Raw genomic sequence first — 15,881 nt, 5'->3', positions numbered from 1 at the left:
CATGGTATTAAGCCTGGTCCGCACTATTGTGCTTCAGCCCGTCTGTCAGCTTCTCTATGTGATGGATGCATGGGTTTCCTATTCACGTCCACACTTTTGCAACTATGCTTTACGAAAAACGGCTTACGGCCGACTACGTGAAGTGAAGTTAAAGAAGATAAGAGCGCACGGCGGCACAGTTATCAGGGCAACAACCATCATCTCTTGCGTCGCTCCATCCAAAAATTGTATTTGGCGAACCTATGCGTCCGTCGCTTTCGAAGGGGCTTTCGTCGGTTCACGGATGGATGCAACGCTGACGAACATGTTGAAACGCGATAGCGCAGACCAGGCTTTAGACACAACAGCATTGCCACCATACGGCCACTCCATCAACTGCCTTCGCTGGAGGCACATGGGTAGGGCGCTGCTTGAACTGTGATTGTCATGCTCACAAACGTGCATTGAGGGCAGCCATTATAAGCATCGAGTCTTCCAAACTGTGTCAGAAGTAGCTGAAAGGACGCATAGCAAGACAGTTTGAACTTATCAAATTCACTATCAAATTCTCAGCGATACTCAGCTCCCTACTAGGGAACAAAACTGCAGTATGTAGTGTTTCTTCAGGCATGCAGGTACTATCATGTATGACACTGTGATTCTGGGTACACGACAGAATAGATACGCAACTGAAGTTAACGTCGATATTGCAATGTCGAACACAGGGGCAGTAAGCAAGCGAGCTAGAGAATATGTGAGGAAGGCAAGGCAGTGTCAGATGAGGGCATCCAGTGCGTGTTGCTGTGTAGGTGTCAAGGAGGTGCCTTGCGTGAAAGGAAGTGCCTTGCGCTACATTGTTCATGGAAGGCCTGGAGGAGGCTGCGGAAGTAGAAAGAAGTTGCGGAAGGTTGAAGGGTTAGCGTTGAGAGGTCGAGGGAAAGTGCTAAGTCTGAGGTGGCGTTGAGACCAAGAAGCAATTCCTCCTGCACACCACGCAGAACATGGACTTCTACCTCCCTCTGCAAGCCGCCAATTTCTAAATGAATACGGATGGGATCCAAGGTTTAAGTTGATGATGTGACCTATTGAACAGTGATGGCTGAATTCCCGATGAACTCTCCTTTAAATGTTTTCAGTGATGCAAGACATCGTAGCTCCTGTATCCAGAAAATCAGTGACAGGGCTCCCATTTATGAAGGCGTTGAACACGTTATTGAAACCTTTGATCGCTGTCCCCGTTTCTTTGCTCCGAGGTGATGTCTGAGACAGTCTGCTCATTCGGACAGGTGCTTTGCCAACGAAGCTGTTGCGAAAGCCCAACTGATGCACAGTGCTTGCATTCAGTTTTTGGAATGGTTGGGCGAGTCATGGGTTGGCGTCTGTGCTTTGCGGGCTTTTGCGAGATTGGTGATAGTTGTACTCACTTCTTGTCTTTTGCCTACTTAAAAAATCCCGACTTTCTGCTCTCCTCTAAACCACACAAGGACTTCACTTCCTGTTAGCCCAAGGCAAGCGGTCGGGCAAGAGGCTGTCAGTCAGACCAGAAACTATGTTGGCAGCTTGGAACTCTGTAGACTCACCACTCTGCATAATAGGATTTGATTGACTGGTCTTCTCTCTATTGATAATGGATGAACATACAAAACGTATCTGCAACCAACATGGCAAAAGAAAGAATCATGCGGGAGTTGACATCGTCCCACAGTTCGTTGGTGCCGAAGATTTCTTGTAGATGCCACGAAAAGCTTCGCTTTCGACGTATTCGCTGAATTCTGTACCACTTCATGGTTTGTCCAGTTGAAGGAAAAGGCCTTTGATTTAAAGAGAAGCCAATTCTGGATGGGCACGTTTGCCTGTCTATCGTGTGCTGGAGGTGGATTACAAGTGGCGGATGTTTTCGGCTGCGTACTAGTGTTTTTTAACCTACTGATGTAATGGAGAGGCGTGAGAGACAGCCAGTGGGTGAAGGATCTACTGTTTTAATGCCATGCCGCAAGTCGTCTTCCTGGGTTACATATACAATATACAGTTTTATCCTATGGACTTCATGGGCTTTGTAAATCATATGCTTCCCAAATAGGTATCAAAGTGATGTTCAGGTTTGGTCACATGGCGCTGAATGCTACAGTTTATCTGTTATGTTTACGAAATGGTATACAATGAATGGATGCTACTTAAGGTTTCTTAAATAGCTATGCGAATGTAATGGGGGTGTTGTGTAGTGGGCCGACTTCATAGGGAACTGCCTCAGGCCGTCTGGTGAAAATCGTGGGTGGTGTACTGTGGTGCTGGGTACTGGCAGCTCTAGAGTGGCAAGATAGTATGCCATCTAGCCACCATATAGTTCCAATTGTTGCTCCATGAGTTGCTCGACCGCCTGTGACGCTGCCGCCGACCGAAGAAAAAAAAAAAAAAAAAAAATAGACGCCGCCGCCGCCAAAAATGACGTCTGCGCATATCCCATATCCTACCACGATTGCGCATGTGTTTGTGTGCAGGATGTGGGTTCCCGTCGTCTGCTACATATCGTAGTATCGGGTATCGTTAGCATCAAGCAAAAATACATGAACGACAAAGGTGAGTTGTTTGGATCAACCTCATTGTTACAGCTGTGACCTTCGTGAACGGTTGCCCCAGATTGCCTGCATGTTTATTGTGATGCTGTCGCGTTCGCCGCATAACAATATGGTAAACCCCTCTCGTGTCATCAGTGTTCGTAAGCATTTTTTTTTCTAACACACTTAATCTCGAGTTTAGCAGGCTTCGATTGTGCTTGAAGACGAGAGCTCTGGCTAGCCTGGCTAGCCATACTTTCATTATGGTGAGCCCATCATACTTTCATTTTCGCTGTTTTATATGCACTTCCTGGTGGAGACGAGGAAGGCAATATGCTTGATGAAACATTTCCGTTTGTTTTCCCTCTGGTTTTCTCTTCGTCCTTTTTACATCATCTTTTGATTCATGTCAGCTCTCTAGGAAAAGTATGCAGAAACACTTTGTGACGTGTTTCGTTTATTGTGCTGTGTGTGCTGTCTTTGCACCTTACAATTTTGCAAAAGTCGCCTGTCAGGGATGCACGCAAAAATTTTGGTACTATTCTTAGAGTCCTTTTTTGAAATTGTACGATTTGACATTCGTCGCAATGGGGTACAAGGAAACCAAATATTTATCCCAATCACTGCATGCACAAAACACACGCTTAATTTATTCTGCTGAACAATCTCCCTTTTCTCGTTTCTGAAAGCCGCATTGGTTGATTTCCAAATGCAAACAAGTCTGAGCTGATCAGTGTTCCTCCCCACATATACGGCTAAGCCAACAAATAAAAATCTACCAAAACAACTACACATTGCACCAGGTGCCCATGGTTTGGCCAGTCATGTTTGGCCATGTCATTCAGAGGCTTTGCTGGAATGCTTTGGCTGCATAAAAGATCAGTTACATTGTCACTAATCTTTTCTCCCCTCAGCGAATCAACACTCACAAGCAGCTGTAACTTCTACTTCATGCCTTATATTCGTGGCACTGGCTATCTCATGGTATCATAGTCGTGTTATGTGCAGTGTGTGTGAGTCCTACCTGATCACCGAGAACTACCCATTCAGAACTATCTGTTGAATCCTGTGATTTTGGGTTGATGACGATAATCACTTTCAAGGCTGGTGTGCATTAGTATACTTTGCTAGCAGTAATAAATATTAAAAATGCGGCAAGAGTACTTGGTTGTTCGAATGTAGTAAAAAGTGATTGTGAGTCAGTTATAGTTTTGAAAGTGGTAATTGTACTTTCATTAATTATCACTTGTACACTTTCATAAGTTACTGCCTTTCGAAATGTGATCACTTTCAAGGTAGCCTCACTCTCATGAAGGACCCTCAGAGGTATATGCATGCATATGTCACAGTGAGAAAGGTGGTCACTTTTCAATTGAAATAATGAGGTATGGAATCCACTGCGTAATGCCCTGCACAAGCTATGCATGTAATGCCAACTTCTAGCCATCTATCCCATCCATATCCCATTCACTGAAATTTATGTTGTATACATGATTCACTGTGACTTTATGTAAATGCCGATGAGATTCATGTTTTGTGTGATTACAGTCATAATGGACAATGATACAGGGAAGAGCCGCATTCCCAGCCTGCGGCGGAGTGCCTCGGTGAGAGTTCGTGGAGAGAAGATGTCACCAAACACAGGGCTATTTTGCGGAGGTCCTAACAACTCTAGGCAAAGCATTGCGTCTATGGAATCCCACAACTGTCACCATCCTTGTGGAGATTCTGAATCTCTTAAGAGCCATGGAAGCAACACAAGCCTTGCTTCTTGTGGCAGTTCACAGCAAACCGGTGAGTACGTGCAGGTATGAGTAGCCGTATGCATCTTTGGGGCCCGAAAATACATAATATCTTAATAAATCATAAAATAAGATCTTTCTACATTCAGCAGGGGAAGATTGCGGAGCCTTCCTTGAGCCACGTAGGCTGTCAAATATGAAGGTATTAGAATGTGAAAGTACCTATTGCCCAGCCCACTCGCACGGCCATAAAAATAATCATAAGTGTGCCCCTGATCCATTTCTTCCCACTATGTAAGTACACTAGTGCACAGCACAGGCTCGGGCTTACCCGAAAACCAGAGCCTGGTCTGCAGGCCTGGCCGGGTAAAGTCTTCTTTTGGCCAGCTTAGGCCGAATTTGGGTGCTTACACTGTGGGTCCAGGAAGTGCCCGTACATTGATGGGCCTGGATTGGGCTCCGGCCTGTGCTGTGGCACTTTTACTAGGCCACAGTCAACTCTTATAGCCTGCTACTCAGTAGTTGATGGGCTGGGTAGCCTAGAAATTTCTCAAGATTGGGCTGAGCACGGGCAGATAAATCAAATAAGAACGCAGCCGGTGCACTGCTGTAACGGGCACTCCGTCAAGTGGCATTCATGGCAAGCGCACACACTTGCTGTATGCTAGATATACCTCTGTTGCACAGGCAGCGTGTGAAATAACATCACAGTTTGTGTGACTACGGCTCATGGACTTTGATTCGTGGCATGCAGTGTGCACATATAATATGGCAGAAAAGGCAAGGAAGTACAGGGTGCCCTGCTGTAGAATACATGCAGCATGTGCTGTTCACATTACTAGGGTGGTTGACGCCCTTTTAAGTTACTCCTCTTGCAACTAGATAAGAGACGTTCCCCACTAAAAAAAGGTCGGTGAGCTGGGCAGCCTCTTGTTCGGGTTTCCATGCAGCTCGGGCATGTAAAAAACGTGTGCTACGTATGTTCCTTAATGACACTGGCATGACATCTTTGATGACATATTCATCATTTGGAGAATTCCAGCCCTCGATCTCTATTGGTCTTGTCTAACGTCTGTCAGTCCTAGTTCTCCCTTTTTCCTTTTCAAATCCCATTTGGTTAAGTTACAGAAGCTCTGACTCTTTTTTTTCTGTTTTTGATTGCTAGCAGGAGATAAAGGAAGCTGTTCTCATGGGCGAAGAAACAAGTTTGTGCTGCATTGCCAGAGGCACTGTGCCACACCTCAAGAAACATATCTCACGCCTACGCAACGCAAGGACAGAGAACTACGTAGCCTTCGCACTGCATTGGCACAAGCAACTCGAGATGCGGAGGACAAGTCGCTCCAGCTCCACGAACTCTCGCGGGAAATTGAAAGGTTGCGTCATGACCGGGTATGTATGCACGTTTCATGCTTGTGAGTTGCCCATGAGTTAAGCTTCCACAAGTCAAGCACAGGTTGTGTGTACACAGCATTTGCAACACCCAGACTAACGTGACTAAAGTTTACGGGAAATTCGTAGTCAGAGATCAACCAACAGCCGGAGTGATAAGTTTACATTATTACGATTGCATTTCCTTTTTGCTTGTGCATTCATGCATGCTGAGGACACCACCGAGGAATCTCCTCAACATTCACGCAAGGGGGCCCAGCTCTTACAGCACTCTGAGTCGGTGTCATTATTTGTGCAGAACACGTCTGCTACTTGTGTTAAGTGCACTCTACAGGTGTGCGTGGGCAGTAACGATGCGTAAGCGTACTAATATGTATCAGAGTTCAACTATTGCCTGCCTTTCAACTGGATCAGTACATTTTTCCAATAGACCTCTACTGAAGAAACGTCGCTGCAATGTAATTATGACGTTGGTAGACATAGTGAAACCAAAACACAGCGTGCGGAGAACACCACTGTTTCACAAAGCAATATTCCTTCACGGAGGTCACGGGTGGCTTCTTTGTACTAGTGGCACACACAAATGAGGTCACGTTTTTAGTTGCTTTCATGTCTTCATTCGCGTTCCCAGTCCACCGCGGAAAGTAAAGAAGGCTTCATCCCAAGAGTTGGCATCATCTGAAAGTCAATGTCGTAATCCTGTGCGGAATGTGGTTTGTTCTTACGACTTAGTTCGCGCTTGCTTTGTATAGAGACACCACGTGCACTCGGAGAGAAACTCCTGCCTTTCAGGCTCCAGAGTTCCAAAAGATGGAAGGCACCTGTAGCCATCTTTAGAAAGGGCTGCCGAAAAGTTAAGGCTACCGGTAGAATGGAGAAGGCATATACAACTAATAATATGTAAAGAATTACGAAAAAATCTTGCTCTATGAGAAGCCACATTTAAACGTGGCTCTCTTGTGACCAATTGATTTTTTGCTATAGTAGTTCCACTTTACCAAGTTGGTGGCGCTGTTGTACCATCCGACGTCATTTGTTTGTAAACAGGGATAGGTCTGTTGCTCTAGTGTCTGAAGTTGCGTTTTCTGCCACGCTTCCTGAGATGCATAACACCTCTCTTGCAGCCACTGACGCCTCACAGTGAAGCAGGGGCCAGTCAGAGCGGGGGATCTATTGCTAATGGTGACACTGCAGATATTGAAGCAGTGGCATGTAGAGAGAGCGGCAGTGAACAAGCATCAAGGTACACGCCAAAGCAGGTGCAGACAGATGATGACATAAGGTGTGCAAGTTCCGTCAGCACATTTGTACAGACAACTGAAAGAGACTGCCCGTCATCTTTGCATAGTAATCATGGCTTGGTCACAGGTAAGCAAATTAGGAATGGTGCAGTTAGTGTAGTCCATGTGACAAAGTGTCTGTCCACTCACAAGGCAGCAACAAGGGTGTATTCGTATAGACCGGCATGGGTTCACAGCGTCTCACCTTGAAATGTCGCCTCCTTATTTGGGAGGGGGACCAATGAAGTCGCTCCACGGGCAATAGGGGAGAGAGGGAAACTGGGGAGCTGAGCAGATGGCTTCCCTACTTGCATTATGTATAGAGCCGGATGTTTTCGGGTTTTATTGTTTTCAGAATTCGGGGGTGGGGGGGCTAAAAATCGGGTGTTATCTGGTGAGCAGGAAAACTGGGTGGAATCGGGTGAATATTATTTGCGTAACTTTCGGGTGAAATACAGCTCGTCGTTCTTGCTCAGAATGACACAGGAACTCGGCAAAATTTACATTTCTAGACCTTTAAGGCAAGTGCGTTACCCCTCGAGGCCTCTATGGGAATCTCCATACATTTTTCAAATTGTTTTGTGCCGTGAAGAATTGTTTGATTTGCATGAAATTTGTTTTGAATGAAAGTGTGTACCAATTTCTAGAGAATAATGGTCTTAGATTTTTTACCTCTGGCTTAGAAATTTTCCCATCGTAAGAGAAAATATTGCTATTGCTATACAAAATATCCAACGCCGCAGATAAAGAATCTAAAATAAATCGCAGGTATTTACGGTAGGATACCCCAGGACGTCGGGAGACTCGTCGACAATGAAGCTCAGTTTCGCGTCCTTCACGTCATCGCGGATCCTCTCCATGGGCTTGCCGAAAAGTTCAGAGAGTTGCATACGACCAAGCTGGTGCACTCCGGGCATTGTTTTGGCCGCTGGGCAGTGTTTGCGTACAAATTCTTCAAGGAGACCATCAGCCTGCTGGAGGCTTATTCCACTCTTTGCCTGTGCGCTCACGAACTTATGAACGACACCTTCGGCATTCTTTTCTCTTTCGCACTGACGATAGCAAACTTGCGCACCTTTCGCTTTCTTCTTTAGACTATCATGTCTTGTTGCCGATGCGAGGTGTTCCCTTATAAGATCGTAGGGTTTCTTCGCCGGAGCTGACAGCAGCACCAGGTTACAGAAACGGCACGCGAGCACGTTTTCGTTGTGTCCCTTCTTCACTATTTCCAAATCGTTCTACTCTTTGACCCAGTTTTCAAGTCTTTTTCCTTTTACGACCCGCCATCATGTCAAAAGACGAACGTCACAACGTTAATGCATGAAATGTGTAAAAGCACGTGTTCGTCAAGCGAAACTACGAAGGGCCGACAGCAATCGAAAGCGAAAAGGCGAGTTTCTTTCGTCATGGCGTGGATGACGCGCATGCGCGAGGCGCTTACACATGGAGGCAGCGTTCACGCATGCACAAACGCTTCGCAGCGTAAACGTTGCGTAGGAAAGCCAACTTACGGGATGGGATGTGCGATGAACCCTCGTAGTGACCGGTAGAAATCGGATTAAACCCGACGGCCTGCCGAGTCATTCGGGGGTAAATTCGGGTCAAATCGGGTTTAACCCGAAAACATCTGGCTCTTATTATGTAGAATGAGTGCAATACAATAATCAAGCTAATTCCTAGTGTTGTTTCAGGTTTGCTTTGCTAAATAAAATATACAAGGGATGAGGGGGAAATTGATATTCGTTAACATACTTGCTGAGTACCTTACGAAGTTGTGCAGTTTTTTAAGCAACTACAAATGTAAGCCATGTAGTTTTTCTCATGTGACATGACGGTGATACAATACTTAATTGCTGTGAGGACACCGATAAACTCTGTATACTGTAAATAATGTGAAATGAATAAATGTTAACTGTTAATAGGGTGTTAATAATGTTAAATGTAATAACGTTTTTCTAGAGCCCCATGAAGAGGTTGACCTCTATGGCGATGACATACGTCACATCCGTATGAGTTGGATCAATTCTAACCTCTCAACGGACGTGAGTAAGAAAGATGAGGCAACTGGAGATGATGATGATGATTATGATGCCACGGACTTGAGGAGAAAATACCGTGATCTGAGGCAGCGATACAATGACCGCACTGAGAACCTCCTGCAGATGCTGAGTGACCTCAATGCCAAGTAAGACTTACTAGTGCAACACTTTGTCGGTGTAGAATCTACAGCATTGGCCATCTGTGCCAGGTACTTGAGTCTACGCCCTGCGTACGACGGTACACAGGACCGCCTGAGGGACTTGGAGCGTCAGCTTGCTGATGCTCGACAAGAGATTGAGAGACAGGAGCAGTGGCACAGTGAGATGTATCTCAAAATGTACAGGTGAAGTAATTTTCCTGCAGTTGCATGGTCTGTCATGTCTCCTTTGAATCAGTCTTGGCTACTGGGCACTAAGCAGGTATACTACAAGGTGCACTTTTAGTTTGGTATTGGCACAACAATGTAAATGATGTCTCTCAACCGGCACAGTATTCACTGCACTCTTTAAAGCTCATGCCCTGCCGACAATAGCCGCATGTCGTTTTGACGTCACGCTCCACCAACCATTCGAATTATGAGACACTTACGGTATATATTGATTTATTGTAATACCGGGATGTGATGTAAATTATAAACATCTCTCCACTTGAAATGCACAAGATAGCCAGTTCAGTCCGTACTAGAAGTCCGCAATGTTCCATTTCACGTTGCGCATTATATCTTCCGCGCTGTATTGCTTCGCGAGGTCACCGCGACGTTCCCACAACCACTCCTCCCAGCGCACCGCAGCTTCTCTCAAACGGGGCCCGTCATTGGCTTGGAGCCCGAAACCTCCCTGATATCCAGTGACTGGAATGCAGCTTTGCTACACGTGCGAGACGTGTGACATAGATGCTCTCTCCGAGAAGGAAAGAGAAACGCGCGCAGATTATGCTTTTTGAATGGCAATGTTTCCCGGTACACTCACACACCCGGTGCACACCCGGTACACACCCGGTGTGCTCGCTACAAGCGGAGGAATTACGTATTTGGATATTGTGAGCCATGTTCCTTCATGGGGCATGATAATTGGGGAAATGTTTTGCAAGCTGTTTACTGCCCCCCTTTAGGTATTCTCGGCAGTCACGGCAACCATAACATGTGGACGTTGGGTGATTAAACGAACCTTTCAGAAAAGGAAAGGAAGCTGCAAAGTTTGAGCACGACGAGGACGGCCTGTACGACGCTGGCGAACGACAGCGGGCATCGGGCCCAACAATGTCTCCCCTTCTGCAGCAGCTGAGACGTACCGAGCGGGAGTTGGAGCGCACACGCGAGCTGTACAGCGTTCCGCAGCGGCCCGCCATCCACGGCATAGCCGGAGATCGCCAGGCGGAATACACTCTCCGATTCCTGAAGGATGCTGTCTTCTACTTCCTCACGGACCGCACTGACTTCCGTGGTCATCTAAACGCTATTCAGTCCATTTTAGGCTTCTCGGAAGCTGAGCGGGCAGCTGTGGCTAAAGTTTGGCGGAACCGCGGCAGACTATGATATGTGGTTAGCACAGGGACATAATCAGAGCCCCTAGCAATTTGGCGAACAAATGAATGGTTAATCAATTATTGCGTGCGGAAGAGAAATCTTTGCTTAAACTAGACGTGTGGCTTGCATATTTTTGCGGATGTTTCGTGTAATCCAGATTCTTGCGCCCAACATGAGGGGATAGTGTTTAATCAAAATTGCACTTGTAAGTCTGTTGAAATATGATGGAAGCTCATCAAAAGAACGTCATCCCTTGCAAGTCACATCTTACAAAAGGCTGTGTCCAGGCAATGGAACATCTTATCGGTGAAGATAAGTGTGTATTGTGCCTGCAGCATATGTACATTGTAATATTGGTGAAATCATATCACCTGACAACGAAGACTATTGTGGATCATCATGGGAAACACTTCGCCAGTTGTAAGAGCATTCCTGCTTGTGATTGCTGAAGGAGTGGGTTGTCCTTTCGTAGAAAATCTGTAAACTTAGCCAACTAATTGTTGGTTCCTTCCACAAAAACTTCAAGAAAATTTACACTAAAATGTTGCAAGAAATGACAAATATTGTAACAGATGTTTTAGTGACTTTTATTGCAACTGATTGGACATCGCATATTTTTTTTCTTCTTTTATTGTTTTGTTATATTGCTCACCTTCTGTTGCAATGTCGCTTTCAAGCAACATTTGTCTGTGTGAAACCTTTTTTGTCCCTATTATTGATATCAGGGGGCCAAGTACAACAAAAAGCACTGATGTGGCATGATACAAATAGCAAGTATTTTTAATGAAAAAAAGAAACCACATATGTAATTATAGCCGCATTACAGCAAATTGATGTCGCATTTCAAACGGTTCCATCCCAACCGGCAAATTTCGACTGAGCATGTTTCATGGCAGAGTGAGAATAGTCTGATACGTCGCGTCCATGTGGTTCGCTTGGATGGAAGGTAGCATGCACGTTAACATGTTTTCCACCTTATTCTAATGGATAGGTGTTTTATAACATAAAAATCGCCCTGTATCAGATAATGTGAGGCCACAAAGGCTACGTTAAGCGTATGCCACACGACCTTTATAACATGACTGTTCACAACATTCCCACGGAGTCCAGCAGGTTTCCGTGTGGCTCCCCACAAATAAAGGTTTTACCGCAGATCGCTAGGGGCTCTAGACGCGAGATGGACCTTTGTTTTCATGTGCACATTCCTGTAAAATGCCTATTTCAGTGTTATTTCGTTCATTTTATTCTTTTAGGCACAGGGGTTTGCTATCACAAAGAGAATATAAAACTGTAGAGATATTATTAATTGCATCTTTGTGAACCACTGTTGCAATGTTTTGTGCTTTATGCGAGAGATCCTTTAAGGAAAGGAAATAGGCAGAAGAAAGGGAGTGTGTTTTTAGTGACTGTGATACTGTTGTTGCAGCTTAAGAAGCTATACACATACTATAAGCTTTTATCTATATTATGTACTGGCATTGTTCACAATGCGCTGTTGAATATATTATTGACTTTAGCCGAGTTTGGTGGCACGTGTTTTCTCGTTTTTTCGGGTGGTATGAATTTTATTATCTTATTTCATGTTAAAGGGCTAGCTCTGAGATGGTGTTATGTGAGAGAATGATTTGTGCAGCAAATTCAAGGTACACACACACAATAAATGAGTGGGTACGCATGAAAGCTGGAGACATCTTCGAGTGATAGATAAATGATAACTCCAGTGGAGATCATTCCGTTTATGGTTTGCTCTGGGACAATAGATGCCCTGGGGTTGTGTATGCATTCTGTTGGTCAGGTGCTCGGAGAGGTACTGTTTAAAAGGAGTACTAAAGTGCAGAAACTTATCCTTGTGTAATGAAAGGTGGCGTTAACTTTACAGTACAAAAGGAATGGGGATAATCTCTTGCGTTGTTCATGATTTGTACACAAAGTTGACTGCGCTTTCCAACTTCTTTTTTCTCTTCTTCTCAAGAAACTCGATAGTTCAGAAAGGACTCCTCAAACAATTTGCATAATCATCGCGAGAGATCATCTGAGCCCAGTAGACCATCTAGTATGTCCAAGGAATGTCCACTGGATTTTAGATTCTGGATATCAACTGGAGTTTTGTGTGCATCTATCTGACATCCACTGGACATCTGTGGGCATTTTAACCCTGTCTTGGTATCCTAGAGATGTCCATGTGATGTATTTCATGGATACGTGATGCATGCTAGAGGTTAAAAATGCTGTGAACCTGGTTGGCTACTCCAAAACACCTTGCAACACATTTGGCCTGTAGTATGAGTCGATACACTGTTGTTATTCCAAACATTTTATTTTAAAGTCAGGATTAAAAATTCAGAAAATATTTGAAAAAGAAAAAAAAAGGCAGTAAAAATACTGTTCCCAAGGATGATTATGCCGTACCTCATCTGCCACTCCGGGTGGGGAAACCACTTGGGCCTATCAGTAGCCTCTGTCGGCATACTGGATGAAGCATATACCGAAATACAAATTGTTGAGGCATGTTCATTAAGTGTAGTTGGGAGTAAAACATTTGTTACAGTGATCAAACGTATCTTTGCAGTTAACCCATGCATCTGCAATGACATCGAAGTATACCCGTTAAGATTCCTGACATCCCTTTGTGTCAAATACTGTGTTTTTAAATCAGGCCATCGTCTATAATGTGATTACCTGCTGAGCGGAGCTGTAAAACCAATCAGTTTCCTCTGTAAATACAAACAGTAGCACAGAACGATGGAAATACCTAATGCTTTTACTTGCTCTCCCTCTGTCACACTCCGACAAACTATTTTCGCTTGCTGTTATTTGATACCTAATTAAGTCTGCTATTGTAGACCCCATATAAAACTGTTGACCATAACAACATACGTAATTGACCATAACCAGCATTATGCACACCACATATGTGTCATGAACCATATTTTCTCATATATACTGACATGTTTACGTGAGATGACTCATGCTGCTATTTGCCCCTAAAGCAGCACTGAAATGCTTGACGACTTTCTGTGTCACTGAAAGTGGTCACCTATAAGATATCCTCTGAATATCCTCATAGAATATGCTGTGGACATGTCTGCCTGGATAAAGTGTAGAGTTACTTTGTGGATATTGCATAGATGTACAAGGGGCATATGCGACTTCCGAGACATTCCCAACTTGTTTTGTGGTATCTCTGGGAGATTAATCATTTACTGAGAGGAGACCATACATGTTTAATTATGCAAGGAAGAAGTTTTGTATTTTAGTGCACCTTTAGGTTCAGCAAATACCAAATCTATACATACTGTGCAGACTACAAGGTGCTTTATATGGGGCGTTGTATCTGAATCAGTTATATGTCATGCGAGACTCGTGATGAAATTGGCTGTCCCAACTTGAACGTCTTTGAAGTTACGATATAGGCACCGGTGATAGAGGTAAGAGACAGACGTGGATCTGTGTTTCACTTGTGGGATTTTTTTTCTTTTTTTACAGGACCTATAGTCTTTTCATGATCAGATTATGGTAGAAACTCACATTGGCATAAAATACAGGAAGTTAAGGTATATTATACAATTACACAGTTGTTCCCTGTGCTGTTTGCTTCGTCACTATCCTGCATTAAGCCCATGTTTCAATTCAGGACCTTTGAAAATTATTTTAGGTCACATTCAGTGTAGCTATGAGCTGCCTAGTCTGCATGTTTTCGGTGAGAGTAGCAAAATGTCTGGCAGTCTTCAGACATTGCACAGATGGCTGTCATATGCTGCGTATGATTTATTTACACAAAGAACATACCTCGTAGGTGGCCTTCAAATGCAGTTGCATACCTGTCCTCATATAAGGTGAATAACTAGATATGATATGATTATGATATAACTATATGATGATAGTGTCACTTACCAATATGACTCTTACTTAAAGCTTACTTATGGCAGCAGAGACGGAACATTTACACACGGTACGCAGCTAACGTCTTCAAACTGGGTGTAGGGAAAGCGGTCCCAAGAAATGCTTTCGTAATAGCCGCAGGTATAATGCCTGCGATCCGCAGTCTTTCGGAAGAGGTGCTAAAATTTCGGTTTTCCCAACAGAGGAATTTCAGGGATGTTTATTCAGGGGGACAATTTTCCGGCAATGTTTTCTCTGGGGACGATTTTTGCTGAATTTTCTACAAGCCATGCGTGCTTTGATTTAGATTTTTGTATAACACATGCATCATGAACACATGCATCATGAACACATGCACATGATGATCAACAGATCTTGAATGTTCTTAATTGTAGTGACATGGTAACCTAATTGGTTTTCCACCATGGGAGCATTTAAACGGACATTGGTAGCTGGTCAGGTTGGTCAGGTTTCTAGCCACCTGTCACGTATCAGTTTTTTTATGTTTGCAGCAATATTTTTGACACGCATTCATTCATTCCGCATTTCATACTGTGTCATGCATGTTACTGAATGCAGAGCTTTATGCTAATATCTTACAAGCTCAGTTTAATGTCCAGCAATTTACACACATGTTCTGCATCTTTTTATTGCACTTTAACATATGGTTGTAGCCTGCCTAGTGATATTGGGTATTGATTTGCAATTTCTGTTTGTATTTTCCCCCACATACTCATTTAAAAATTCAAGCCCATTCCGTATGTTTGCATTTGAATAAAGAGTCCACAGCGGCGTTGTACCTGATATGATTTCACTGTGTACCTTGTTGCCTGTTGCATCACTGAGGGCATGCCAGGTTTCCATATATTACACCGTTATAAATTACTGCAGGAAGGCTAGCCTGCAGCACCACTCTGTCTCGACTCTCGTGCACCCGCCTTCTGTGCTACTCGTGAATAAATGAAAAGAACTGTACGAGGAATGTGGAGAATTGGTGAGTACCAAAGGAGGAGGATAGTGAAGGGTGCCACGTGCCTCCTTCAGTGTTTTTCTTGTTTTCCATTAGAAGACTACGGATGCTTATACAAACGAATAACCTGCAGGATGAACTTGTTTGTACAGTCGACCCCCGTTTATCCGGACGGTGCCGTTCCCGGCGAAATCGTCCGGATACCGGAGCATCCGGATAAATGAAACGACCGAAGAGAAACGTCCTACAGAGCAAGGTTTAATTAAAACACAGAAATCTTGACAATGACAGCCGTTACATAGTAGTGTAGGCACTCGATTCCTGCAAACTTTTGTTAAGTGCATAGAGTTGAGCCACGCTGTTGCGCTGCTCGAAGAATGTCAGTGCGGTCGCAAAGTGTCAATGTCGGAGCCTTGTTTCTCACTGGCGTCATCGGCACCGTCTTGCTGCAGATCATCGGAGGCAACAGCAGCAATCACACCGTCATCAGTCATAGCTGCACACGCGTCATCATCC

The 15,881-nt window shown here is 44.3% G+C and overlaps 1 protein-coding gene across 6 annotated transcripts; it reads left to right on the top strand.

The window, feature by feature from the left end:
- The first annotated feature begins 2,410 nt into the window (after positions 1–2,410).
- On the top strand, positions 2,411–15,199 carry LOC135401072 (protein quick-to-court-like). 6 transcript variants are annotated; one of them, XM_064633218.1, is made up of 7 exons: positions 2,417–2,556; positions 4,083–4,328; positions 5,442–5,668; positions 6,793–7,036; positions 8,908–9,133; positions 9,197–9,331; positions 10,162–15,199. In XM_064633218.1, the coding sequence occupies exons 1-7, from the start codon at positions 2,544–2,546 to the stop codon at positions 10,520–10,522; spliced, it is 1,452 nt and encodes a 483-aa protein (XP_064489288.1). In that variant the 5' UTR covers positions 2,417–2,543; the 3' UTR covers positions 10,523–15,199. The 6 variants fall into 6 exon arrangements, with proteins under 6 accessions (XP_064489290.1, XP_064489288.1, XP_064489289.1 ...); XM_064633219.1 differs by having other exon boundaries at positions 2,420–2,556; positions 5,445–5,668; XM_064633221.1 differs by lacking the exon at positions 2,417–2,556 and adding an exon at positions 2,584–2,800.
- The last annotated feature ends 682 nt before the right edge of the window (positions 15,200–15,881 follow it).

This window comes from Ornithodoros turicata, chromosome 7 (genome assembly GCF_037126465.1).
Source record: "Ornithodoros turicata isolate Travis chromosome 7, ASM3712646v1, whole genome shotgun sequence".
Taxonomy (NCBI): domain Eukaryota; kingdom Metazoa; phylum Arthropoda; class Arachnida; order Ixodida; family Argasidae; genus Ornithodoros; species Ornithodoros turicata.
The sequence above is the reverse complement of the archived record's forward strand: the minus strand, read 5'-3'. Positions and strand labels throughout refer to the sequence as shown.